The 26,950-nt window shown below is 26.9% G+C and overlaps 2 protein-coding genes across 4 annotated transcripts; one reads left to right on the top strand and one right to left on the bottom strand.

Moving 5' to 3' along the window:
* The first annotated feature begins 1,199 nt into the window (after positions 1-1,199).
* Positions 1,200-5,478, top strand: LOC103580997 (cyclin-dependent kinase 9). Its single transcript, XM_008562962.2, has 6 exons — positions 1,200-1,397; positions 1,550-1,634; positions 2,851-3,108; positions 3,194-3,435; positions 4,559-4,706; positions 4,881-5,478. Exons 1-6 carry the CDS (start codon positions 1,291-1,293, stop codon positions 5,187-5,189), a joined length of 1,149 nt encoding a protein of 382 aa, XP_008561184.1. The 5' UTR covers positions 1,200-1,290; the 3' UTR covers positions 5,190-5,478.
* A 74-nt stretch (positions 5,479-5,552) lies between these two features.
* Positions 5,553-25,887, bottom strand: LOC103581005 (SPARC-related modular calcium-binding protein 2). 3 transcript variants are annotated; one of them, XM_014439571.2, is made up of 9 exons: positions 25,291-25,887; positions 15,235-15,394; positions 14,700-15,119; positions 13,247-13,471; positions 9,791-9,841; positions 8,558-8,635; positions 7,754-7,984; positions 7,335-7,673; positions 5,553-6,086 (listed from the first exon to the last, which is right to left on the bottom strand). In XM_014439571.2, exons 1-9 carry the CDS (start codon positions 25,360-25,362, stop codon positions 6,001-6,003), a joined length of 1,662 nt encoding a protein of 553 aa, XP_014295057.1. In that variant the 5' UTR covers positions 25,363-25,887; the 3' UTR covers positions 5,553-6,000. The 3 variants fall into 3 exon arrangements, with proteins under 3 accessions (XP_014295057.1, XP_014295058.1, XP_053595370.1); XM_014439572.2 differs by having other exon boundaries at positions 9,791-9,838; XM_053739395.1 differs by lacking the exon at positions 9,791-9,841 and having other exon boundaries at positions 5,554-6,086.
* Positions 25,888-26,950: the final 1,063 nt, after the last annotated feature.

Genomic DNA, 26,950 nt, shown 5'->3' with positions numbered 1-26,950 from the left:
GGATCAATTGTCGTGTGATCAGTTGTCTGGGATTAGTTGTATTGGAACCGGAATATTTTTATATCTGAATTTTTTTTTTTAAATTCAACAACTTATCACATATTGAATACTTTGCTAATATTTTTTTGTGTTGATTAAATAAAATAATTATTTTCATAGTAATTAATTCAAATTTTCGTATAAATTCTGTGACCAAATGATTCAGAAGATTGAATTATTTTATTTTGTACATTAAATTAACTGCATTAGAAAAATATTTTTACAGTATTCCGTTAAAGTCGACTGAGGCTTTACTTGCAAAACGTATTTAATGCAATTTTTTATTTGACTGGCAATTTTTGGCCACAAAGAAGTAGACTAAGTGAGAGGATTAAATAAATAACCAGTCATCCGCTCCGCATTTACTCTAGATTTTATCCGCAAATTTTTTACAGTGTGCATTTAAATTTCTGTAAACAGTAACTTTATTTTTCTCTGAGATGTTTCGGATCCAAACTTTAATTTTGTTGGATATCTGAAACTGTCAGTCATAAATCTTTCTAAAAGTACCCAGATTAAAGTAACAAACTAAAATTTAAATTTACAAAAGAGAGTAAGAAAAACCTCGTCAGGTATTTCCTGAGTATACTTCCTAACATAGTAATTAATGAGTAATCGTTGACTTAAAGAAAGTAATTATTTTTTTTAAAGTAAATAGACTTAATCTCAAAGACGCCAGGTATGAAAACTTTAAAAGTCTCTTTGTTTAAAGTCTCCATGGCGCCAAGTATCAGGAATCATTAAAACTTAGTATTTAAAATATCAATTGCGTCTCTCCCCATGATACCTGCGCAGAAAAGATTTAAAGTGAAGACCTGACCAATTAAAAACGACCCTCGACTTTCTTCCTACCGAAAGGAAACCTTAGAACGACAATTAGACACTTGTGCCTTAAAATTCGTGTTGAATTGACGTACGGTAATTTTCCCATCGAATTTCGTGTTTCATACGCGGGCACTATATATTTAAAATATAAAACTGGATATATATTTATTTATTTCCGTTTTCTTGAAATGAATAAAAAATAAAAGTTTGAAATTTAGAATATAAATTCAAATATTTAAAGTTACGCGCGCTTTTTAAAATCGCGAGTCAAACGCTACCAGTTTTCAAGGAACGAATTTCAAACCTCTAAGAACAAGAAGTGGGCATTAATTATAGTGTAGTAGATTGTTTAGGTCCTGGGTGAAAGTATAGGTAGTTTGTGTTATTGTTTATCTGTAATAAAGTAGGATTATAACTTTAAATCAAATGAATACTAAAGAAAAAGAAAAATATATTGAAGAGTTTGATTTTCCCCATTGTGATGAATCTTCAAAATATGAAAAAGTCGCCAAAATTGGACAGGGTACCTTTGGGTATGTAAAAATAATTATTTGCTTTGAAAAACATATTTTTAAGGTTATAATTTAAAAAATTATTATTTTCATATTTTTAATTTATCATTAATTTAATTTATTATTACAATTAGATGTTTGTAATAAAGATTTTTTTTTGTTTCATGAATCAGAGAGGTATTCAAAGCTAGAGATAAAAAGAACAATAAGAAATTTGTAGCCATGAAAAAAGTCCTCATGGACAATGAAAAAGAAGGGGTAAATATATTTATATTTTTTTAAATTTATAAATTTAAAAAATTGACAAGTGTCAGGTTCATTGACACTCATATTTTAATCAGCTTGATTGTAGCAGACATTAGGTAGTTTATAAATTTTAAATAAATAAATTAATTAAGGGTACTCTCAGACAGTGCTCCTAACTTTTCAAAAATATAAAATGACTCAACTGTCATAACCGTATTAAAATTTTATTAATTAAAAAAAAACATTCAAAGCATTAATTGAAAAAAGGACAACGTAGTAGCAACGTCGCTGAGATATAGAATTAAAAAAAAATTACTTACATATGGACGCCACATTTCTGGAAAACCTGGAAAGATCAGGAAATTATAAATATACTGGAACAGTCAGGGAATTTTGTCACAAAGCTGGAAAAATTTATACTTTCTTGTTTTTTGACTGAAAAAATCCGATGAATTTTTTTTTTTGTCAAAACTGTTCAAAAAGTGGCGCGATGCGAATGCGATTGTAATGTCATTTTGAAAAAAAATTAGTAGAAATTGATTCCAACAGCGAAAAAATGAAGCAGTTTGAATTAAAAAAGCTGTTCGAAAAAAAAGTCAGTAGAAACCAATGATCAGGATCTAGAAGATGTTAACATGCATATTGACAAGTTAAAAAACCAAAAACATTAAAAGTATACATAAGTATTGAACTAATAAGTTCCACTATATTTATTATTCGCGTACTTGATTAATATTTTACTAATATTCTATAAAACGTTCTTATTTATGAAATTTATTCTAGTGAAAATGAAAAATTTATTTATATTTTATTGTAGAGTAAGTTATATAAAATCATAGATTTAAAATAAAAAATAAAAAATTATTCATCTAATAAATAAAAAAAACGTATGAACATTGACAAATAATAAAATAAAGTTTCATTTAAAGACAATGATTGATTATTTATTGAAGTGACTTACACCATTTTATTTTGAATTAAATAAATACTTCCAATGATTTAATATTACTACACATGGTCAGGGAATTTTTAAATTATTTGCCTGGAATACCTGGAAAAGTCAGGAAATTTCAGTTTCAAAATTCTGTGGTCACCATGTATTAGCTACATTCACACTCATTACATTTCATTTAGTTACTTCAAAATTTAAAAAACTGACAATTGTCAACTATATTGACACTCATATCTTTTAATGTATTTAATTGTTTTCTTTTTTTTTTGTTTACAGTTTCCAATCACTGCCTTAAGAGAGATTAGAATATTGCAATTGCTCAAGCATGAAAACGTTGTTAATCTTATTGAAATTTGTCGTACTAAAGCTACTCAATATAATCGTTACCGTTCCACATTTTACCTCGTTTTTGATTTCTGTGAGCATGATCTTGCTGGCCTCCTCTCAAATGTAAATGTTAAATTTAGTTTAGGTGAAATTAAAAAAGTAATGCAACAGTTACTAAATGGGCTGTATTATATTCACAGTAATAAGGTATTTATTTTTTCATTCCAAAATAATGAAATTTCACAACACTTAAAGTAGCAGACATCTTTACTAATTAAATTTTATTGTTCAGATTTTACACAGAGATATGAAAGCAGCGAATGTTCTCATTACAAAAAATGGAATATTAAAACTCGCTGATTTTGGGTTGGCAAGAGCATTCAGTGTAAGTAAACCTGGACAAGCAAACCGATATACCAATCGCGTAGTAACACTTTGGTATAGGCCACCTGAATTACTTCTGGGCGATCGAAATTATGGACCCCCGGTTGATTTGTGGGGCGCTGGATGCATTATGGCAGAAATGTGGACTAGGTATTATTTTAATTATTTTTTATTTAAATTTTTTAGTTATTTTGTCCTCAGGTAAAATGTTACAGTATCGAACATGTAATACAAAAATACAAATCGATGTTCTAATTAGCACATTGTCTAACTTAATATTTTTCGTAGATGATTCTGTGCAATTTTCAGGTGGTAATAGTCAGAAAAAATATTATTTGAGTAACCTAGACAAAAATATTATACATATACTGATTTATAGTGATATAACTACACAACAGCAATTAAAGTTACAGAGAAAAATTAATGCCTGTGTACGTTTCATTTTTAATATCCTTACATACGAACATTACTCCATATTATAAAAAATTATGATGGCATACATTAAAACAAGGCGTGAATTATTTTATTGTTGTTTAATATATAAGACAATTCATATGGGTTACATGGCTTTACGTCGTCATGTAATTTATATCTTAGAGCAAAAACTACGGAGATGATATACGACAAAATATATTAACATTACCAAATTGTCTTAGTGCTAAATATGATAAATCGTTTATTGTATGTGCAATCAGGGCATGGAACAACTTATCAGTCAATTGTACAAATAAGTTGACATTTAAAGAGCTCCGTGTTTCGTGCTTTGAAAATTTTTTAAGTATTACTAGCTAATTTGATGATCTTGTACACTGAGAAAAAAAAACTTTTTTTCAAGTACGTAAATGTTTGTATCGTACCGAGTAAATGTTTGTTTAATCTTAGTAAAAATATACTCTAACCAAGTATATTTTCTTAAAATAAGTTTAGAAGTTCTTAAATCAAGAAAATATTACTCGGTTGAAGTATATATTTACTGTGATTAAGAATATTATTTGATTGTATAGTACCGAGTAATTATTTGTTTAAATGAAGTACTTATATTAGGGAAAAGTTTTTTTTATTTAGTATAATGAATAATATTAAACAATAATTTTTTTCCGCATAAATAGAGGATTTTTTGAAATGGAGTTAGACAATTTGCTAATTAGAACGTTGAACTGCTGATAATTTATAAATAATTAATTGATTATATTGATAAAAAAAAAATATATAATTAATGTTAATTATAAAATAACTTATTAATATTAATAATTTAAAACATCATTTGTTAAAGGTCTCCAATAATGCAAGGTAATACCGAACAACAACAACTCACTTTGATATCACAATTATGCGGCTCCATAACGACAGAAGTTTGGCCAGGTGTCGAAAGTCTTGATTTATTTAACAAAATGGATTTACCCAAAGGACAAAAAAGAAAAGTAATTAAAATAATCTTTAGGTTTACATTAACTAACTACACTGTAAAAAAACGGGAGTGAATTCGGCCTGATTGAGGATTTTATTCAAACGAATAAACAGTCATCCGATCCGCAATTTTTTTCCAGTATAAATATATTAAATAGAATAATTAAGATAATTTATTATTATTTAAGGTCAAAGAAAGGCTGAAGCCATATGTAAAAGATGCGTACGCCTGTGATTTATTAGATAAACTTCTCATTCTCGATCCAAGCAAAAGATACGACTCCGACTCAGCTTTAAATCACGATTTTTTTTGGACTGATCCAATGCCTTGTGATCTTAGTAAAATGTTGGCTCAACATACTCAAAGTATGTTTGAATACTTGGCGCCACCACGAAGACCCGGACACATGCGTCATCCTCATCATCAAGTTCCTGGTGGCGCAGCCAGACCAACAACGAGTGTAACTGAAAGTGGTTACCAAGATCGAGTTTTTTAAATCATATTATTGATGTTGTGTTACTCATAGCAATATTATTATGTGACTGAAGTATAGACGAAAAAAACTTCAATTTTATTAATTATCCAAATATTTATTGTATTATTTCAATAGCAATACATATTTTTTGCATTAATTATTGTGCGTGAGTGTGTACAATGTACACTTTAAATGACTGAAAATTTAAATAAAAAAACAAATTTTTTTTATACAAACTCTTGGTGATTTTCATATTTATTATGAAAAAATTAAATTTTTAATTTAAATTTTTTTGACAATGATAATTAATTTTTACTCTTTAATTACATAAATCTTCATGTAAATAAATTAAGGAATTGAATATTAATACTAATAGGATTAATGTAAATAACAATAAAGACAATTAATTTTAACAATTAAATTTTAATTATTATTATTTTTTTTTTAGTACACAATTAAAATTTCATTCTAAAAGCCCGCGCTTTTTTTAGCACCATTTCATGCACGCAGCAACATATAATTCCTGTTTTAATACTCATCGCTTCGCTTTATGTTAACTTACATATATATTTATATATATTTAGAGAGAGAAATAGTGATTTTATAAAATAATAAAACATTTTAAAATATTTAATTGCAAGTCAATTATAATTAAAAAATTTAAAAAATTACAAATAGTGAAGTAGAAAAATATAAGTAATTAAAATTAATATAAAAAAGTTTTATTAATTTATAAAATCATATATTTATATATAGTGTAATCCTTAAAATCACTAGTTTTTTTTTAACATAAGATCAATAAAAATTATTAAAAATTCGTATCACATGACACTTAATCATCCGCATTAAGAAATTGATCAAGTGGATTCGGACCTAGTCTCCGGGGCTTTAAAGTTGAAGTATTTGTCGAACTTTCAACTGAAAAATTATAAATGTTCATTAGTAATTATTAATTAATAACATGGATTCATTAGATGTCTTATTATTTAAGGACACGCTCAAAAGTTTCAGTAGGGAAATATTTGAAAACCGTCTGACCCTGGCGAGGAGTCAATGGGAAATAACAAATTGCAATTTAAGGGGGACTACTAGTGTGAAATTTTTAAAAAATCAATTTTTTTTTGCATATCTCGATAGTCTATAGTTTCAAAAATAACACAGTAAAATTTAAAGTGCTTATCTCAAATAGTTTTTTGAGTTGCAGCCATCTGAAGAACAGCTTATCAGTTCTCGAAAATTCATTTTTCAAAATTGCTGCAGTCATAACTCGAAGACAAATCATCCGATCAATTTGATTCGAATTGCAGCTTCTTCTATATGTTTCTACGTGCCACAAACCTCCAGTTTTCCGATCGAATCAAAAATATAATTTTGCCAGGCCAAAAATCATCAAATTTTTGCGCGAAATTTGAAATTTTTTTTAAAAACTCCGGCATTTTGTTAAATTAAAATTTTTTTCTTAGCCCGAGGGTCACGGTACAGCAAATACCTTCTAGTTTATAAACTTTTTGGTTTTTTTGATTTCCAGTACTGCGAAGCTCGCTGTCATTGCAGCAGGGGTACTTTTTTTTGGAGTCTTGGGAGATTGTGAATAACTCGCTGAATTTTGAATTTTTGGTCCAAAAATTTAATCTTGTATTCATTATATATCTACAAATATATCCTTAAAACATTAAAACATTCCATGCAGTAGTTTTCTTTAAAAAAATTACCAAAAATCATCTTTTTTAAGGCGGTCACACTAGTGGTCCCCCTTAATATTGATATTAGGATCTCCTATTTTAACAAGCGATTTTTTTACCCTACTAAACTTTTGAAAGTGTGTCCTTCAAGAATAAAAAATGGGCAATTTTTTTTTTTAATCAATCTAATCTACATTGTAAAAAATTTTCGAATTAAATCCAGAGTGAATTCGAAGCAGATGATTTTTCATTTATTTAATCGCCTCGAAGTGAAATTTACTCCGAAGGTGAGTTTCTTTTGATAACAAACCTTCGGATCAGAGTGATTGCGGATTTAAATAAAATCTACATCACTTCGAAATTACTCCGCTAATAAAAAATCCACGGAGTAATTTTTTTTAAACTCTTTTCTTCCGAGTGACGTAGCGAATTTTGACTCTCGACTTTTTACAGACCATGAATATTAAAATAAAATAAAAATTACCTGGATTTGGTTGTTGGGCATGCAAGCAACTGAGCCATTCGGTCATACTGATCCTCCGATCATTATTTATGTCACAATATCTAGGTAATTTTTTTCCGCATCTTCGTAAATGCCGATTACTGGCAACCATTGTACGGAAACTTTTCCATTCTTTTCTTTCAAGTACTTTATTTTTATTTTTATCAAGCATCACAAAATGCCAAGTCGCTATTCTTTCCTCTTTAGACGCCGGCCATTTGTCCGTTGCCTCAACCGAATCTGCAGTGGATGCTTTCATTTTTTTGTCCATAAGATCTATTAAGTCTCGGAGAAATATTTCTTTTTTTGCATCCGGGCAGCCTGCATTTAATTAATAAATAATTTAAGTTTTTTTTTATAAATAATTATCAAGTATACTTTAATTATATATTTAAAATTACCTTTCATCGGCCTGTTTGGTAGAGGTGCTGGATGACAATTTGGTGTTGGCTCCTTTGATGAAGTTCCAGGTATTGGTTTCCCAGTATCCTGATCCACGCAGAAACAATAACTGGAGTAACATTGAACTTTGAGATATCTTCCATCTGGAGTACATTCTGGTACATAAAATGACTGAGTGCTGTGCTTTGAATCTTCTAATGCTGATTTTCTGTCCGTGATACAGTCGATAGCTGAAAAAATCATTTATTTTAAAAATTATTCACTAGTACTTTTTCCCGCCGAATTCCATTTAAAAGTTATTGTAAAAAAATTAAAATTTCAGCTGAACTAGTACAGATATGACAAAAATGTATATAAATCATTTAATAGCTAATTAAATTCTCTATAAAAATGGTCTGTTTATATTTTTACATATATCTATTTATTTAAACACAATTCCAACTCAAAATAAAAAAATAAATTCCAATATCTTATTTATAAATTAATTGATTATTTATTTTCTCTATAACTTTAAAACTATTAAGGATACGTTAATAAGTTTAATGTCCTTTTTTGTAGGAAATTAAATTTCCTACAATTTTTATTTGAAAAATTTTATTGTAAAATTTATATTTTCACTAGAAATTAAATTTGAAGTAAATTTCACGTTTTCTTATTTTTATTTTTTCGTATTGACGTTTAGTTAAAAATAAACAAATAAATATCAAATATATAAGGTTTCAAAAAATAAAAGTTTTAATTTCATAATTATGAACAAGTAATACAACAATTTATTTAAATATAATTGTTATTAATTTTTTTACCATCACTTTCTTCCTTAGTAGTAGAGTCGTCATTAAATGTCGGTCTAGTATGAACTGGTGACGGATTTTCCTTCAAAACTATTTAAAAAAAAAAAACAAAAAAAAAAAAAATTATTTAAAAATAAAAAATAAAAAATTTTCGTAATAAAATAATATTAGTAATTACTCATTACAAAATTATAATTTAAAAATCCATTACCAGAAAACGAAAAAAATTCATGCTATTATAAATTGATATTAACGATAGCGCACAGTAAAAAATATTGTGTTTCTGTGTTGAATTCTTTGTGTTGATTATTTCATGTTAAATCAACACATTTCACTGTGAACTGAAAATTATTTCTATTTACTTTGAACATCATTAAAAAAAAAAAAAAGATTTAGCGTATTTGTCTCCTCAAAAACTTAATATTTCCTTAAGTACCCCGTTTTACCCTCATCTAAAGTTAAATTTTTTTTGTGTCGTCACTGATATTTAAAAGGGGTGAATTTACTTCTTGAGTCACCTGAATTTACTTTAAATTTCAACAGAAATTTAGTGCTTAAATTCAGCACAAATAGTCTGTGTTAAAAAATAACACAAATATTTTGTGACCAGTTTATAATAATATTTGCCACATTCTACGGCAATTTGCGACAAATTACAGTAAATGATGTCAATTTGTGGTAACCTACGGTAATTTACGGTATGACGCGGCAATCGGAAGAATTGCAGTATTTTACGGTGAAATACCGCAATTTCATCGCAAACTCGTGGTAAATTCCCGAACTTTTACCGTAAAATATTATGGGATTGCCACAAATTTTACCCTAAAATACCGCAATTTACCTTGAAATGCCGTAATTTATCGCAAAATACCGTACGTCGTGGTAGATTACGGAAATTTGCGATATTTCGCCGTAATTTAGATCCGCCAGAGATTATGTTGTTTTTAACACAATATTGTTTACTGTGAGAAGTATTTATTGACAGAAAACATTAATAGCCAATTATTACATATCCATAATTATTAACATGCTTTCTTCAGGATAAACAGTCCTATAAGTATCCCAAAAAAAAAAAATGCTTGAAGCCTAACATATGAAGATCTATATATGTATGAAGAAAAATATGTATTATAGAACTTAAAATTGTATAAAACTATCAAGCAAATTAAATATTAAGTACAGAGTATAGAGATGGTGGACAATAATCTGTTGGGGGATCGAATGGGTCATGGCAAAAGGACTCACCTTGGTCCAAGGCCCGAGTCTTCAGGGCTTCAGAGACCTCACGCCGTCCTTCTGCGCCATTGAGTGACAAGAACAAAAGTACTAAATGATAATAAATCTATGTATACGTTAATTAGCGAGTTATTATAAATGTCGAGCTGAGGCATCAGAGAAATTAACTATTCAATCCGTCTATGATTTTTTTTTTTGTAAGTCAATTTACTTTACCTTAAAACTTCCCTATCAGAATTTATGTGGGATTTCATGGGAACCCATAGGAATCCATATAAAAAAGTAGGGATTTACGTAAGATAGGAATTAATATAAGTGTATGGATTTATACAAGAATTTATGAAGGAAACTATGGGAAATCCACAGAGGAAATTGTGGGATTCCCATGTAGGAACTTCATATAGGAAATTCTGGGTACTGGGATTCCCATATAGAAATTTGACATAGGAACTAAAATATATGGCTTTCTTTGTACAAAATATATATAGGAATCTGGGTTTCTATATAAATAATTTTTATAGAATCCGGAGTACCTGGATTTTTATGTAGAAAACTCACATAGGAAGCTATGGGTATCTAGATTCTCGTATAGGAACTTGACATAACAATTAGGGTATATGGATTTCTCTGTGGCAAATTCATATAGGTATCTGCCCTATCAAAAAAAATTCATGTGGGATTGCATGGGAACCTATAGGAATCTATATAGGAAAGTATGGATTTATGTAAGAATCCATAGGAATATAGGAGTGTATGGATTTATATAAAGATCTATGTGGGAAACCATGGGTATGTAAATTCCCATGTGGGAAATTCACATAGGAAATTGTGGGTATCTGGATTCCCATATCGGCATCCATGTGTATCAGGATTTTCATATGGAAAATCCACATAGAAAACTATGGGTGTCTGATTTCCATATGGGGATTCAGGCAAGAAACCATGGGTATCTAGATTCCCATATGCAAAATCCTCATAGGAAACTGTGGGTGTCTCATTTCCATGTAGGAAATCACAGGTATCTAGATTCTCATACCTAAAATTGACATAGGAAACTGTGGATACCTGGATTCCCATATAGGAACTTAGATCCATGGATTTCTTTGTGGAAAATTCATATAGGAATCTGTGTTTCTATATAAGTAATTTCTATAGAATCTGAGGTATTTGGATTTCTATGTTGGTTGACTATTGATACGCGTATATTAATAGAAGAACAGATTAATATTCCTATAGGAAACCATATGGGAATCCATCCGAAAGCGCCTTGTGGGAACCCCCGTAGGAATTTAAGTTAGATTCCCATATGGATTTTTTTGATAGGTTTTAATCAAACTTTTTTTAATGAGTGAGAATGAATATTACCGTTAAAAATTTTTTCTGTTTTAAGGATAATTGTCATGGAAATTTAATTAAGTTCACTAATTTTAAATGAATATCAATTTGTTCAATAATTTAAAAACTTATATGTGATTAATCAAGATATTGACTTTAATTTGAATTTAAAAAATTCAATGCTAATTTTTTTTTTTTTTTCAAATCTTAATTAATTTTGGATAATTGTGAGTTTATTTAAGTTTTGCTATGAAATTTATCGAATTTAGAAATTAATTATACATAAAAAAAAAAATTTTCAATTAAAATTCTGGCTTTTTAAATAATTATCAACTTTAAAATAGAAATGATTAAAAATTAGTTGAATTGTATGCAAAAAAAAAAAAAAAAGTTATAGAAATGGAATAAAATCCATTGCGATTTAAAATTTTATGACATTTATGACTCGAAATTTATAGTGATATATATATTTTATATATTTATGAGTGATTTTAGTTTGCTTAGAACTTTGAGTAATTAGCTTTTAATTTAAATGAAAATTTTTAATAGTGTCGTCATCATAATTATCATCATCACCATGACTATTATCAGGAAGCTAAATAAAATATGTGGTATTAAAATATTAGTGCAGACATGATAATAATGTTCCGGACGTGGGAAGGGAAGATTTACGAATGGCATAACTAATCCGGGCAATCATACATAAACTTTTCTCAGCTACCACCACGGTTAACTTCTTTATCCTCAATTGCCTTAATTTCTTTGCTATGTGACTGCGTGTGGGCACAAACTTCCGGTTGGATTTACAAGTGTGACCGGAGTTCAAACTGTCTGTCAACAACATCCTGCTTTTATCCGTTTCCCTGACTCATTATATCAATTGTTGTTATTTTTTTTTTAGTTTATTTAGACATTTACTCTTGCATTACTTTCTAACTTGTATATATAAATACACATATATATATTAGACTGATTTAAAAAAATCGACTATTTTTTTTTTATTATACGGAAACTCATCGCAATTTTTGATTTCCTATTTAAATACCATGAAAAAATTTTTTTTTAAACTTTGGAATTTTTTCACTCATCTGCGAATCAGTGTATCGGAAAAATTAATAGACATTTTTGTTGGAAATTGAACGCTCTATAAAAAAGTTCTCTTGTTATTTTTTGATATATTTGATTTTTGAAAAGTTATTCAATGTCAAAGTGGAATTCACAGTAAATTTTAGTATTATTTGACTTTTCCGGCGAAACTGTCAGACTTTTCGTAAAATATTACATGACTTTTTTTGTAGATCATTTTGTTTCCTACTAATTATCTTTAACCAAGTTTCCAAAATTTTTTAAAGTTCTTAAGTTATTTGCATTTAAAAGTAAATAATTAAAATCGGCCAGAATACGATTTCTTGGAATAATTTTATATTTAAATGCAAATAAGTAAAGAGCTTTCAGGAATTTAGGAAAATTTGTAAAAAGTAAGTTGTTGAAAATGAAATAATCTACAATAAAGGTCTCATAACATTTCGAGGTAAGTCTGATAGTTTTGCCGAAAAAGTCAAATAATACTAAAATTTACTATAAATTCCACTTCGACATTGAATAACTTTTCAAAAATCAATAAATAATAAGAGAACTTTTTTATAGAGCGTTCGATTTCCAACAAAAACGCTTATTAATTTTTCCGATACACTGATTCGCAGATGACTAATAAAATTCTAAACTTTAAAAAAAAATTTCCCATGTTATTTAAATAGGAAATTCAAAATTGCGATCACGCGGTTGTTAATATTAATATTAAGAACTCAAATTTTTTTCTGTCATCTGTAATAATGTTTTCCGTATAATTTTTTTTTTTACTATTATTTCTGCTTAAACAGAAAATTTATAAAAAGAATTTTCTGTTTATAGTTTTTATTTCTTGTAATAAAAAATTTTTTATTGATGAAACTTAAAAAATGAATTGAGACATGAAGTACAAGATGAATAGACCCAAGTACCACTCCAATATTAAATTAAATAAATTGTGTTAGAAAACATCTTATAATATGTAATAATAATAATAATAATAATAATAATAATAATAATAATAATATATATGTTATATATAATATATGGCATCAGACTTACGTGTAAAGTCGTTAGCTAAGCAAGTACTCCATTCTTGTCTAGACAATTTGAGATCATGATTGAGATCACAATTTTTAGCAAAAGTTCGCGCACATTTCTTCGGTCTTATTGCTTTCTTAGCAAGTTTCCTCAATTCTTTATACTCAGTACGGTCCAGATGACCATCTTCATCTTTATCCAAACTCATAAACTTCCACGTAAGTATACGCTCGACATTTTTATCACCTGAAAATCAATTACCAAGTTATTTATTTTTTTTATTTTAAACTCACATTTATTTATTTCTAGATCTCTATATATTAGACTGAGTCAATTTGCAGTCAATTTTTTTTACGCTCAGTTCAAAATCATTTTCAAAAAAATTATCTCAAAATCTGAGCGGTTAATTTGAATTTTTTGAGTAAGGGAAAGGGCAAAATGGGCCGCTTAAGAAAAAGGGGTTATGCGGTCAGTGTTTCTCACTTGTTTCATTTCTTTCTAGCCCCTTACCATGTTTTTGATCTCAATATGTTGCGTCTGTTGAAAATTAAAAGTTTTGAAATTTGGGGCAAAATGGGCCCTCAAACCAAAATTTTTAATGTTTGATCTTTTAACCCCTTTTCATTTTTCGAGTCTTCTACTCTGTATTTGTAATCAACATGCGCCAAAATAAAAAATTCAAATTTGGGGAAAAATGGGTCTTCTAAGAAATCTAATAAAATTCGATTATTATTTTATTATTCGACTTTTATTTAGATAATTTAAAAGTAAACCCTAATCTCAAACACTTTGCAAGGGTTCCGTATTTTAGGGGGCCCATTTTGCCCCTAGGGGCCTACTATACCCCCCTCTCCCATATTAAAATTAATTTTTCTTTAAATTACAAATTAAAAATTCTAAGTTTATCGAATTTTCCTACGAGTAATGATTAAAAACTAAATGACCGATTGAGGTTTGACTTTTTGATTTTCCCGCATTTTTTTATTTTATACAATGTCAAAATTTTAGCATAAAAAATTTGTATTTATCATTTTGAAATGATGTAAAATGTGGTAAGTATGTTGACTTTAATGAGAAACCAGTAATCAGATGCATATCAAACCCGACGATAATCACTTTAATTACATCACCGTGACAACCGGCAATTACTCCTCTTTAAGAATTGACTTTTTTCAAACCCTTTTAATTATCTCCTTTACTTCTTACTGAAGCCCGACAATTTTTTTTATTTTTTCAAACTTTTTTTTTATCAGTTTGCTTTCAATACTAGTAACATGCAAACCTCTAAGGAAAGACTACTCAGTGATAAAGGACCTGTTCCTTGAAACTTGTAAATTGTCCTTGGCATATTTTGCAACTTATCATGGCTCGAAAGATTTGAAAAAAAAAAAACATTATCTCTACACTTGAATTCAACAATAAAATACCCCATTAAAAATTATTTAAAATAATTAATAAAAAAAAAAATATTTACCATTATTAGAATTGTTGGAGCGGCGATATTCAATTTTAAAATTTTCAATGAGATTGCTATTGAATTTAGCTTTTTCAGATCGATCACAATTATTTCTATGCCTGTTATTAAATTGCCTCTTTTGTTTATGTTTAGGAGAATGTCTTCTCTGCTCACTTGTCACCGTCTCATCTTGAATTTCATCGGGAGATCGACTGGAAGTAACCAAATAATCTAGTGTTGAAGGCATCCTTCTTTCGGAACATTTGGGTTTTTGATTTTTAACAGAGGTATCCAAAAGTGGTCGACCCTGAGGAGTAACACACCAACAATATCCAGTTTCCTTGTGACACTGAACTGGTGCATAAGTACCATCCGGGCGACAAACTGGTCGGTCTGTTGGTCGGGCTGTTACTCTCGCTGAGAAGCATGCCGGTGTTTCTGTAATTTTTTTTATTTTTTTCATTTTCGGTAAATATCTTACCTAATATTTTAATTACACTCATAAATATTATAATTAATTTATGTAAATTATAAAACTGTTTTAGGAAATTACCTGGACAAGGGCCCTTATGTTTTATTAAAATTGACTCTCCTTCACACTGCCGAGAAATAACTTGACATTGAGATGGATAAGTTACACCATCACTCCCGCAAACTGGTGTATTTGACCCACCAAACATTGAACATTCTGCTATTCTCTTTCGACATTCTTCCTGAAATGCATTTAATTTTTTAAAAATTAATTACTAGAGCTCCACTTAAATGAAGACAATTATCTATCAGGCGGCAAGAAAATTTTTAAAGTAAAATTTTTAGTGAAAAGTGTAATTTTCAAATGTACTTTTTTTAAATTAAAAATTATTATTGGTTGGACGCGCACACTGTACAAATTTAGTCCACGTGTGGTGTGAAAATTTTAAACATTTTTTTGTTAAATTTTTTTGTCTACAATTAAAAATCTTATTAATAAAAAAAAATGAAATATCTCATAAATTCTGGTTGGTTTAAAAATTTTTATTAATAATTTCTTTTAATTTTAGTCATTCGTCATTAACATCAACAGAGCTGGTCAATAAATGTCTTATGCAGTGAATCAGCAACAACTCAGCTCAGTCATATACTGAAGAACTGGAACGCAGCATTATGCGTCAGAGGCCACGTGCTGACATTTATCAACCCATTGAGATGTGCCGCGTTTTCTAACTCAAGTAATTTTGTGGAAAACTTCGAAAAACCGAAAATTATATTAGTTTTTTTTTTTATTTTTCCAAGTATTAAAATCTTTATCAATAGTTTGCACTGTAATAATTGAAACTATTTTTTTGATAAAGTAATGACATGTATAGATACCAAATTTTATAGTTTTTCATATATTTTTAGTTGAATAAAAATTTATCATGAATGAATTGCTATTGAAGGCTAAAAAAAGTCTTATTTGAAACTGTAATAGGTGCTGAATAATTGTTACACCTCAAAAATAATGTGATTTTTTAAGTTTCAAAGGAGAGGGACCAGGCTGATATTTTAAACTGTAAATTTTCTACTATTTTTTTTCCGTATAGTATCTTTAGATACTACTAGTGATACTACTGTTGATACTACTACACAGTTAAAAAATTTGTGTTAAGTTTAACACAAACGCATGTCCCAAACGGTCCACTTAATTTTTTGCGTTAATCTAACACCTTATACTTGTGCCAAACAATAATACAGGTTTAAAACTTGTTGAGGTCAGATAAGATATTCAATTTTAGGTAAATTTACATCTTATGGTGCCAAATAATTGACACTAAATATTTAACCATTGAATTTTTTTATACAGATACGGAAAAAAAAATGAACTATATAAATTGAGAAAAAGTAATATAATGATAAAGTGATCAGTAAATACTATCATTCTAAATAGTAAATTTTTCATTTATGATTTAAACGTGAATAATTACAGGACAAGTATGAAAATTCATTGTCTATACAAGAAAAATTAGTATTTAAACTTTAAAAGTCGTAACTGATACTTAGAAAATTGACGACACGTTTTGTAAAATTAATTATTTTGAATGTTAAAATTCCCCATATTGACACCCGGGTTCCGGGTTATAATTTCCAACACTAATTTTTAACAAGAACACAAAATTTTTAACTGTACACGGAGAGAAAATTATGGTAACAGTTACAATATATTATGGGAATGGTTCCCATAATGCATGGTAACCGGTTTTTTTTGAAATGTTGATTATAGGAACGGCACCCATATATATTATGTTAATCATTCCTATAATTATGGGTATAATTCCCATATGGTATCGGAATAGTTCCTATGGAATTATGGTAATCGTTACTATAATATTATGGTAATCGTGACCATAATATTATGGGAATAGTTACCATAATATTATGGGAATGGTTACCATAATATTATGGGAATGGTTACGATAATATTATAGGAGCAGTTATCATAATATTATGTGAATAGTTACCATAATATTATGGGAATAGTTACCATAATATTATGGGAATGGTTCCCATACTGCATGGTAACCGGTTTTTTTCAAATGTTGATTATAGGAACGGCAGTCATATATATTATGGTAATCATTCCTATAATTATGGGTATAATTCCCATATGGTATCGGAATAGTTCCTATGGAATTATGGTAATGGTTACAATAATATTATGGTAATCGTTACCATAATATTATGGGAATAGTTGCCATAATATATAGGGCTTATTCCCATATACACTTAGGAACCATTACAATGTGGTTATAGGGTTGGTTACTATTTGCTTATGGGAACTATTCCTATGAGTATGGTAATCATTACCATGATTCTTTCACATGTGGTATAGGAACTATTACCATAATGATAGGAATTGTTCCCATACTTATGGGAACTTTTCCCAGAAAGTATGGGTCTATATCCCATAGTCCCAAGTAATCATTGCCATGATTTTTTCACATGTGGTATGGGAACTGTTACCATAATGATCGGAATTGTACCCATACTTATGGAAACTTTCCCAGAAAGTATGGGTCTATATCCCATAATCCCAAGTTATCATTACCATAACGGTATGGGATGATATTTCATAAACGTACTAGGAACAGTTACTATAATTTTTTCTCCGTGTACATAGAAATTACTAGTGAAATAACGGTGTAAAAAATTTTCAGTGTAAATTATCTACCCATGTAATTTTAACAGGGTATAATCTACTTTTTTTACACCATTCAGTGTTGCTCATTATAATTTTAGTTAATGAGCAATAAACAATCATTAAAAATTTGTAACTAACGCCTAAATTTAACACGATTTTTGGTGTAATTTTCACACTAAAATTTTTACACCGTCATTTACACTACACCAAGTCCAAAAATTTTTTATAGTATATATATATATATTGTTAAGTGATTAATGTAGATCATGTATAAGTATATAAATATCTTTTACTTTATATTTTTTTCATTCATATATTAAATGAATAATATAATAGTTGTCTTACTTTTTCTTGTCATATATATTTCTTAACATGTGTTTATATATAGCTCGTTATATTACTGGCGCCGAGTTAATCATTGCCATCGATCATTTGCACTTGGCAAGTGATAATGACTATTTACAAGTAAAGTAATTCCTTTTGATTTTGTGGATCGATTTGTTATCACAAACGTCACTCTTCTTTATGATCGCTCTACTTATTTCCCTCTTTTCTCTCACTTCGTAGTTTATATCAATTAATTATATATTTTTATCATTCATCTATTTCATAAATTAGTTCTTCAAAAAATAGTTGGTCATACAAAAATATATATATATATTAGACCAACAGTAACTTAAAATATATATTTATATCATATACATTATTATTATAAATATATATTCAAACAAAAAAGCATGATCCAATCGGCCATTTCCGGTAATTTTTTTCTACATTATTTTTTAAAAAAATTTTTTTATTGTCACTTTTTTTCTCTCTCTCTTCGCACATAAAAAATTGATAACAGGTTAAATAATTTGTATAAATTGATAAATTTTAATACATAATTAAAATATTATTCGTCTTTTAATTGTCAGTGATATATGATCTGCTATTTCCACATATATTTATATGAAATCTATAAATAATATTAACGCAAGGACATCCGGTTATTAACTACTACATACTACGTCATATATTTTTGCCGTCCGTGATTCTGTGGCGCCTGGAAGAATTGATCTGTTAAATCGATAATTAAAACACTTATAGTGACCGCTTTATGTCACTTCCTCGTAATGTTTAAACATAACTTTATATATACACTTGAAACTCGATACACGATGTACGCGATTAAATGTTACGATATAATAATTGATGTTATGCGCGATAAATATATATAATAATTTATATCAAATCATCATTATGCGCGTTAATTTCTGATTTTATGGTAATTATACAGATTAATATCTTGTATATTTATCTAACTTGGATTAAAAAAGTTATTCATCAAAATTACATACATTAATTTTTTTTTAATTACGAGACAAAAAATATTTAATTATACTTTGAAAATTGAAAAAAAATATTTATTTCATTTTTTAACCAATAACGCGCATATTTTAGTATTAGATACGAGTAACCTATAGTCACTACGACTGCCCAAATATCACTACTGATTTTATAAAATACTCAGAAGAAAACGATTTCTTGCCTCGAAAAATTTTATTTGCACCAAAAAATTTGATGCATCATAAATTCAATACAAAAATTTTCTTGGGGCGAGAAAAGATTATTTTGGTCAAGAAATGATTCCTTGCACCAAATAATTTTTTCTAGTTCTAAATAACTTTTTGGTTTTAATTCACAATGCGAAAAATTCTTGGGGTAAGTAAAAATTTTCTTTAGGTGAGTAAAGATTTTTTGTATCAATGAATCCTTTTTTTTTCTATGCACACTTTTTTGGCTTTGAGAAGCTTCCTAAAACCAAATGGAAATATAAAACTTTGTCATTTTGGAATAAGTAACGCGGTATAAATAATATAGTATATATTCAGTGACATTCAGTCATATTTAGTGACAGAATAATTAAAGATTAATTTATTTAAAGAAAATAATAACGATCGTATTTTTTCTTGCGTAATTTAAATGTAATTCGAATGATACAGATAAATCGATTTTTCTCAATGATTGAAAATAAAAAAGTGTTGAAACTATGAAAAGGCACAAATTCAAGTCAAAACCTTTCTAACGATACCAAATTTAATAACATTAACCAATTCTATCATACAAATATGCCGGGAACAAAATTTTCTTTATTCTCTTAATAATATTAGATATTATTGACATTAAATACAGATTATTTAATGTTATAATTTTTTTTTTTATTTTTTATTTAAGGGAGAGACAAATTTTTTTATTTATAATAATTGGAAACTGCATGCGATCGTAATTGACATGATAAAAAATTATTTCATTTGACATTTGTCACATTAATAAAATTCTTTAATTGAAATATATATCTATATATATATATTTATATATATATGAAGTAAAAAATTTAAAAAAATATATATAAATTTTTTTTTTATTAATTTTAGTACTTTAGAAATTAAATTTAATTACATAATTAAAAAAAATTTAATGAATTCTAAAAACATTACTCGTTAAAAACCGATATAAATAATAATTTTTCAGGACTCAATTTGTTTTTATAACATATGTCATATATGTAGTGATTATGATAATCAATTAATTAATTATTAATATATTTAACTGGATTATTAATAAATTAATACTTTATACATACATATAAAAAATTAAAAATAGATTTGTAATGACAAAAAAATACGTTTACATATCTGTTGAAAATTTTAAACAAATAATTTTATTTAAAATAAGCAATTAATGAATAATTAAATTATCGATTATTCTTCGAATCAATTTTTTCTAGTATTCTAGTATCTATTATCATATAAATATTTATTAATATATAAATAATGATAAAATTAAAAAAAAAAAAAAAATATATATATATATATACATAAATTAATATTGATATTATTTGATCTGTAATAATAAAATTCAAGTGATACATTATTCTGAAGAATGTATACAATAGTATTAAATAAATACATGCTCTTATTCCTCTAACTGAACTCAACTTATTCTCATCTCAATTACAGCTTTAGATGAGTAGCATTTAAGTTCGAACGATGATATATCTCATCTTTGTAATTGATCGATTGTAATAAGAAAAGTAATCTTTCAATGAGGCTTAATAACCTAGGAATAGAAAGTTATGTCAAGTTAAATAAAAAAAAAAAAAAAAAAAAAAAGAAAAAAGAAAAAAGTAATCCCGTAAAAAAATAAATTGCTGAAAAAGTGTTTACTGTTTTAAACTTCAAAACGTAACACAACGACAAACTTTTTTTGAACGTTTTTTAAACTTCTAAAAACTCCAGGAAAAAAACAATGATTGAAAAAAAAAAGTTCTGAAATAGTTCGAAATCAGCTTTTTCTCATCGTATTTTGCACTGAAAAAAAAATGATAAAATTTATCACTTTTAATAGAATTAAAAAAAAGTTTAAAAAAAAGAGTCTAATAAAAACGTCAATTTATACACTGTAAAAAAATGGGGTAAGTCAGGCGGTATAGGTGTTAAATATTCGGTGTTAAATTTCAACATCGAAAACGCTGTTAAAATAACACCGCTAAAGGTGTAAATATTTTTTACCGGTGTTAAAATATTCAACTTTGTGAATATTTTTACTTAATCGGTCACTACAGTCAATTAGTGTTTTTATAATTAATTAAATTATTAGTGATTGAAATAGTGGGCGTAAAATTTTGTAATTTTTAAATAAATAATTATTTAAATAAGAAAAGTAAAATTGAAATTTTCTCCAGATAATATTCATTAAATTTATATATTTAATACATTTTTTTTTCTAAATTCTATAAGTGAAAATTTTTTTTAACATCGATATAACACTGGTATTTTAACACCGCCAAACTACACCACCTACACCGTTGTTGTTTCATTTTAACACCGTACAGTGTTAAATTGAGTCCATTTTTTACACCGCTCTAACTCAATTGTATTTTGAGAAGTTACAAAATGGTTTAAAAAAAGTTCGTCATATTGTGTAATGTTTTGAAGTTTAGAATAGTCAACACCTTTTCCTCAAATTTAAAAAAAAAAATATATCGTTGAAAAAAGTCTAAAAAGCGTGAATTTACACGAGATCTTTATAATGTAAGCGTATCATTGATTATAAAAAGTTTTTATTTATTCAATGAAAAAATTTTTAAATAGTATAAAAAAGGGCTGATTTGAGCATGTAAACTGTGTCAAATGGTCAAGAGCATATGATAAAAATTATCAACTTGTAAAAAATAGATGAAAATAAAAAAAAATTTTAACCAAAAGATCTCAAGTTGAAAAATTATCTACTTTATTTTTAGAATTTATAGTCTGATTATTATATACTTTAGTTTTTTGTAAAAAAAAAGTTAACGATAACAGATTTTTATTTATATCAATTAAAAGTTATATTATTATATCACTCATTATTCTACATATTTTTTTTTTTTACATAACACTGATTAAGATTTATAAAAACGGAAGCCACAAATAATAATAAAAAGTTTATTTATCAAACAATAAATTTAAATGATGTGATATTAAAATATGTAAATAAATTTATGAAAAATCAAGTATATTTTATATATGATATAGAAATTTTATTTTTTTATTATAAATATTTAAACGGAGTAAATTGTAGATTTTTTAAATAAAAATTAATAATTAATTATTATCTGTAGTAAGAAATATTAATAAGAAAATCCGGAGCATAATTAGACATCATATTAAAAATGTCATATTAAAATATGAAACGACGATAATTGACACGATTGAGTTACGAAAAAGATGTTTCGAGAATCGTGGGTTAAGTAAAAAATAAATCGATTTTAGATATAATCGATTCTAAATCGCTTATAAATTAAAATTTTTTTTCTAATTATGTCATTGGTCACTATAATTTTTTTTGTATTTTAAAATTTTTACGGTCACCTCTGTTTTTCGAAGTTCCAAGTGCTTACATTTTAAATTTCCATAAATAAACTTTTTCTACATTTTCAGTTACACGGCAATTTAAATTTTATGTCCTTAGCTTTGTCTATAAAATGATATCTATTTAAGTCTTGCACCTAAAGGGTAAAAAATTAATGAAAATAACATGAAATCTTACAAATTTGTAGAGTTTGAAAAGTTGATCTGAGGTCTACAATAATTTGCAGCCGCTTGAAAATTTACATATTTCTATTATTTCATTAATTTTATAGTGCAACAGCTCACCTAGTGCAAAGATGCAAGTATTTTGCATAGTATTCGTTTCCCTTTACTAGAAGAGTGCATAGAAAAGCCCACTATCGGGTTTTATCGCGGTCCGTACTAGAATAAGGTGTAGTCCAAGATAAGGGTACATTAGCATAGCTTTGCTGTTGAGTCCGTTAGGTAATAGGCGTTTTGATCCCCAGATAAAATATACCCGACGTGAATTTATCCCTACACAAAACATCCTCACGAAAAATTTCAAGCATAGGTTTGAATGTTTTATAATTCCACGCACCAAGCTTGTGAAAAAATGGCACATTGCTATATAAAAGACTGTGTCAAAAAAATTGTCTTATTTTTTTCAAAATTATACAAAAAATATTGTTCGAGAAGACGAAAAAAAATACTGCCAAAGTACATTTCGTCTAAGAATATTTTATCATTGATATTTTGTCCCGGGACAAAAATGCATAGAACCGTCCGTAAGTTTGCCAGGCCAAAAATCATCAAATTTACGCGCGAAATTTGAAATTTTTTTTAATTACCCCGCCATTTTGTTAAATTAAAATTTTTTTCTTAGCCCGAGGGCCATGGTACGAAAAATACCTTCTAGTTTAAAAAACTTTTTGTTTTTTTTGATTTCCGGTACTGCGAAGCTCGCTATCATTGCAGCAGGAGGACTTTTTTTGGAGCCTTGGGAGATTGTGAATAATTCGCTGAATTTTGAATTTTTTGGTCCAAAAATTTAATCTTATATTCATTATATATCTACAAATATATCCTTAAAACATTAAAACATTCCATGCAGTGGATTTTTTTAAGGGTCCCCCTTAAAAAAACTACCTTCAAGAAATTTGATCAATAATTTAAATTTATTTTATAATAGTCACCGATTCAAATTCACTCGAAAATATAAATTTTGAAAATTATTTTTTTAAATAAAGTGTACGATAGCATGAAATGTAAAAATTTTGAGTACAATTGTATAATTTTGAAATTAAGCCTATTTTGTATGTTATGTATAAATTTATAAATTATCGATGCTTGCACAAGACCTAATTAAACAAAGTACCATCAATCTGCTGTCACATGATTACCGGAAAACCCCTTTTCAAAGTAATATGTAGAAAATGGAATTTTTTAAAAATTAATGGTGCAATTTTTTGAAATATTTATTTTTTATAATTTATCGTTTCTAAAGAAGCCAAAAATAATTAGACGTCGGCTACTTTAGTATCATAAAAAAAATCATATCAAAATGTTTCCAATGATAATAAATTAGAATAATTTAATTCAATTTATAATTAAGATTACTGTTACTAAATTTTTGAAACTCTAGTTCAAAATTATGGCTCTAATTATTTTTATCATAATTAACATTTTTTTTTCTTTTTTTTTTTTTTTTTGAACTTTGAATTAGGGAGAATAATTTGAAAAAAAAAAAAAAAAAAAAAAAAAATTACTTTGTAGAGGAAAATAAAAATTTTCCGTTTGCTAAAATTGAAAATTTGAATTTTTTTTTTTCATATGAAAAACAAAATTTCAAAAAAATAATTATTGAAATTTAATGATACTGAAGTTAGCCGACGTCTAATAAGTTTTGGACTTTTTTTTAAACGATAAATAATAAAAAAAAAAATATTTGAAAAAATTGCACCTGTAGTTTTTTAAATTTTCTACATGTGCATATTTTTAGTTTTTTTTTTTTTTTTGTAATTTATTTGTTGGAAGAAAAAATCCGAAAATTACTAATTGTCTGCTAACCAGGATAATGAAATTTATAAGAATTTATTAATTATTACAAATTCTTGAGCTGATTCATATTTAAAAATTTATGAAAATAAAAAATTTTAAAATTTATGAACCAGATAAAAATCTCATAAATTTTCATTTATTTATTTATTTCATATATTTTTAGTATAATAAATATTCCACGTCTCAAAAGAATAATAAAATTAAATAACAATAGTTTATAAAAGTGGATGTTAAAGTTTAAACTCAAACATTTACTTAATGCCATTGTTGTACAATTTAAATATAAATAGAAAGAGAAGTAAAAATTTTTACTAGATAATTAAAATTTTTTATAATATAATTTTTGCAGCTAACAATTTATTGACCACTCATCATTTTATTAGCAGTAAATCAGTCAATAAATCCATCATAATTCAAACTTATTGATAAATAATTATTTACTGCTCTAAAGTAATTTAGTAATAACTATGATAATAATTATTATTTTTCTACATGATAAAATAAAATATAAATTAATTAATTAATTAAAATTAATTACCTTCGCTGTTGTATTTCCTACTACTTGACAATCTTTGAAAGCAAGTGATAAAACCACAAGAAATAAAATCATTTTTGAAATTAACGAGTTCCTCTTGGAGTTTATAATTTTTTTTTTTTTAAATTTAATAAATTATAAAAATATTTTATTTAAATATTACGCACTATATATTTTAAATAAAAAAAAATATATATAAATTTATCACAATCATGTTCACTGAAATATATTTTTAACTCTTTGACACTGAAGATCGTTGTGTGATTTTTTAACGATCATTATTACGCGTGTAATCCTTTGAATTAAATCCTTTTGAAATTTTCATTATCACAGGGAGAAAAACTCCCTCTACAATATTTTCATTGCATTATTATTTTGAATGATAAATTTCACAAATTTAACTAATTATATATTTAAATTTAAAAAATTAAAAAACTTAAATGATCATTTAGATTATGACCTATTGCGGTAATGTTTAAATTTTGAATATGTGTAGATTTGATCCAATCGAGGCAAATGCTGCTGAGCAACTGGCACTTGCTACTTGCTATTGGAGCCTTCTGTCTGAGAGCTCTACTCTGCTCAGTTGGTCTTGACAGGGTTTACTGTCCAACAGAGTGGAGAAATGAAGATGGAGAGGAGCGTGTGCGATATCAAAGAAAATAAGTCAGCCGCCGGGATGGGAGAAGAGGAGGTAGACACCCAACGTTTTATATACACTCTCTCAATTTAATGTCTGTACCAATACTCTTTAATTTTTTTTACTTTTTTTTTTTATTTATTATTTTACGTTACTTACATTATATTACTTTTACTATATATACATGTATGTATGTAATACTTTATCTCAAAATAATTTATTTTAAATAAATTTCAATTCCCACCAAAAATTCCTAACAGTATTTTTTTTTTTAATTTTTATTAATAAAAAAAAAATTCAAATATTTTGAAAATTTTTTTTGGAATAAATTTAAATCCATAATTATTTATTAATTTATTTTATGTCATTCATGGGAATTTACTCCAAAATAAAATTTTTTCAACAAATAAATTTTTTGTTTCATTAAAAAAAATACTTTTAGAAACTTTATTGATAATTTTAGTTTATTTTATAATTAAATCAATTTAAATTTTTCTCCGAAGTGAAATTTTGTTTAGAAATTAAATTTTTCTTCATTGAGGGGGGCCACTAGTGTGAAATTTTGAAAAAATCAATTTTTTTTGCATATCTCGATAGTCTAGAGTTTCAAAAATAACACAGTAAAATTTAAAGTGCTTATCTCAAATAGTTTTTTGAGTTGCAGCCATCTGAAGAACAGCTTATCAGTTCTCGAAAATACATTTTTCAAAATTGCTGCGGTCATAACTCGAAGACAAATCATCCGATCAATTTTATTCGAATTGCAGCTTCTTCTATATGTTTCTACATGCCACAAACCTCCAGTTTTCCGATCGAATCAAAAATATAATTTTGCCAGGCCAAAAATCATCAAATTTTCGCGCGAAATTAAAATTTTTTTTTAAAAACTCCGCCTTTTTGTTAAATTTAATTTTTTTTCTTAGCCCGAGGGTCATGGTACAGCAAATACCTTCTAGTTTAAAAAACTTTTTGGTTTTTTTTTATTTCCGGTACTGCGAAGCTCGGTATCATTGCAGCAGGGGT

This window comes from Microplitis demolitor, chromosome 5 (assembly GCF_026212275.2).
Source record: "Microplitis demolitor isolate Queensland-Clemson2020A chromosome 5, iyMicDemo2.1a, whole genome shotgun sequence".
Classification (NCBI taxonomy): Eukaryota; Metazoa; Arthropoda; class Insecta; order Hymenoptera; family Braconidae; genus Microplitis; species Microplitis demolitor.
The sequence above is the reverse complement of the archived record's forward strand: the minus strand, read 5'-3'. Positions and strand labels throughout refer to the sequence as shown.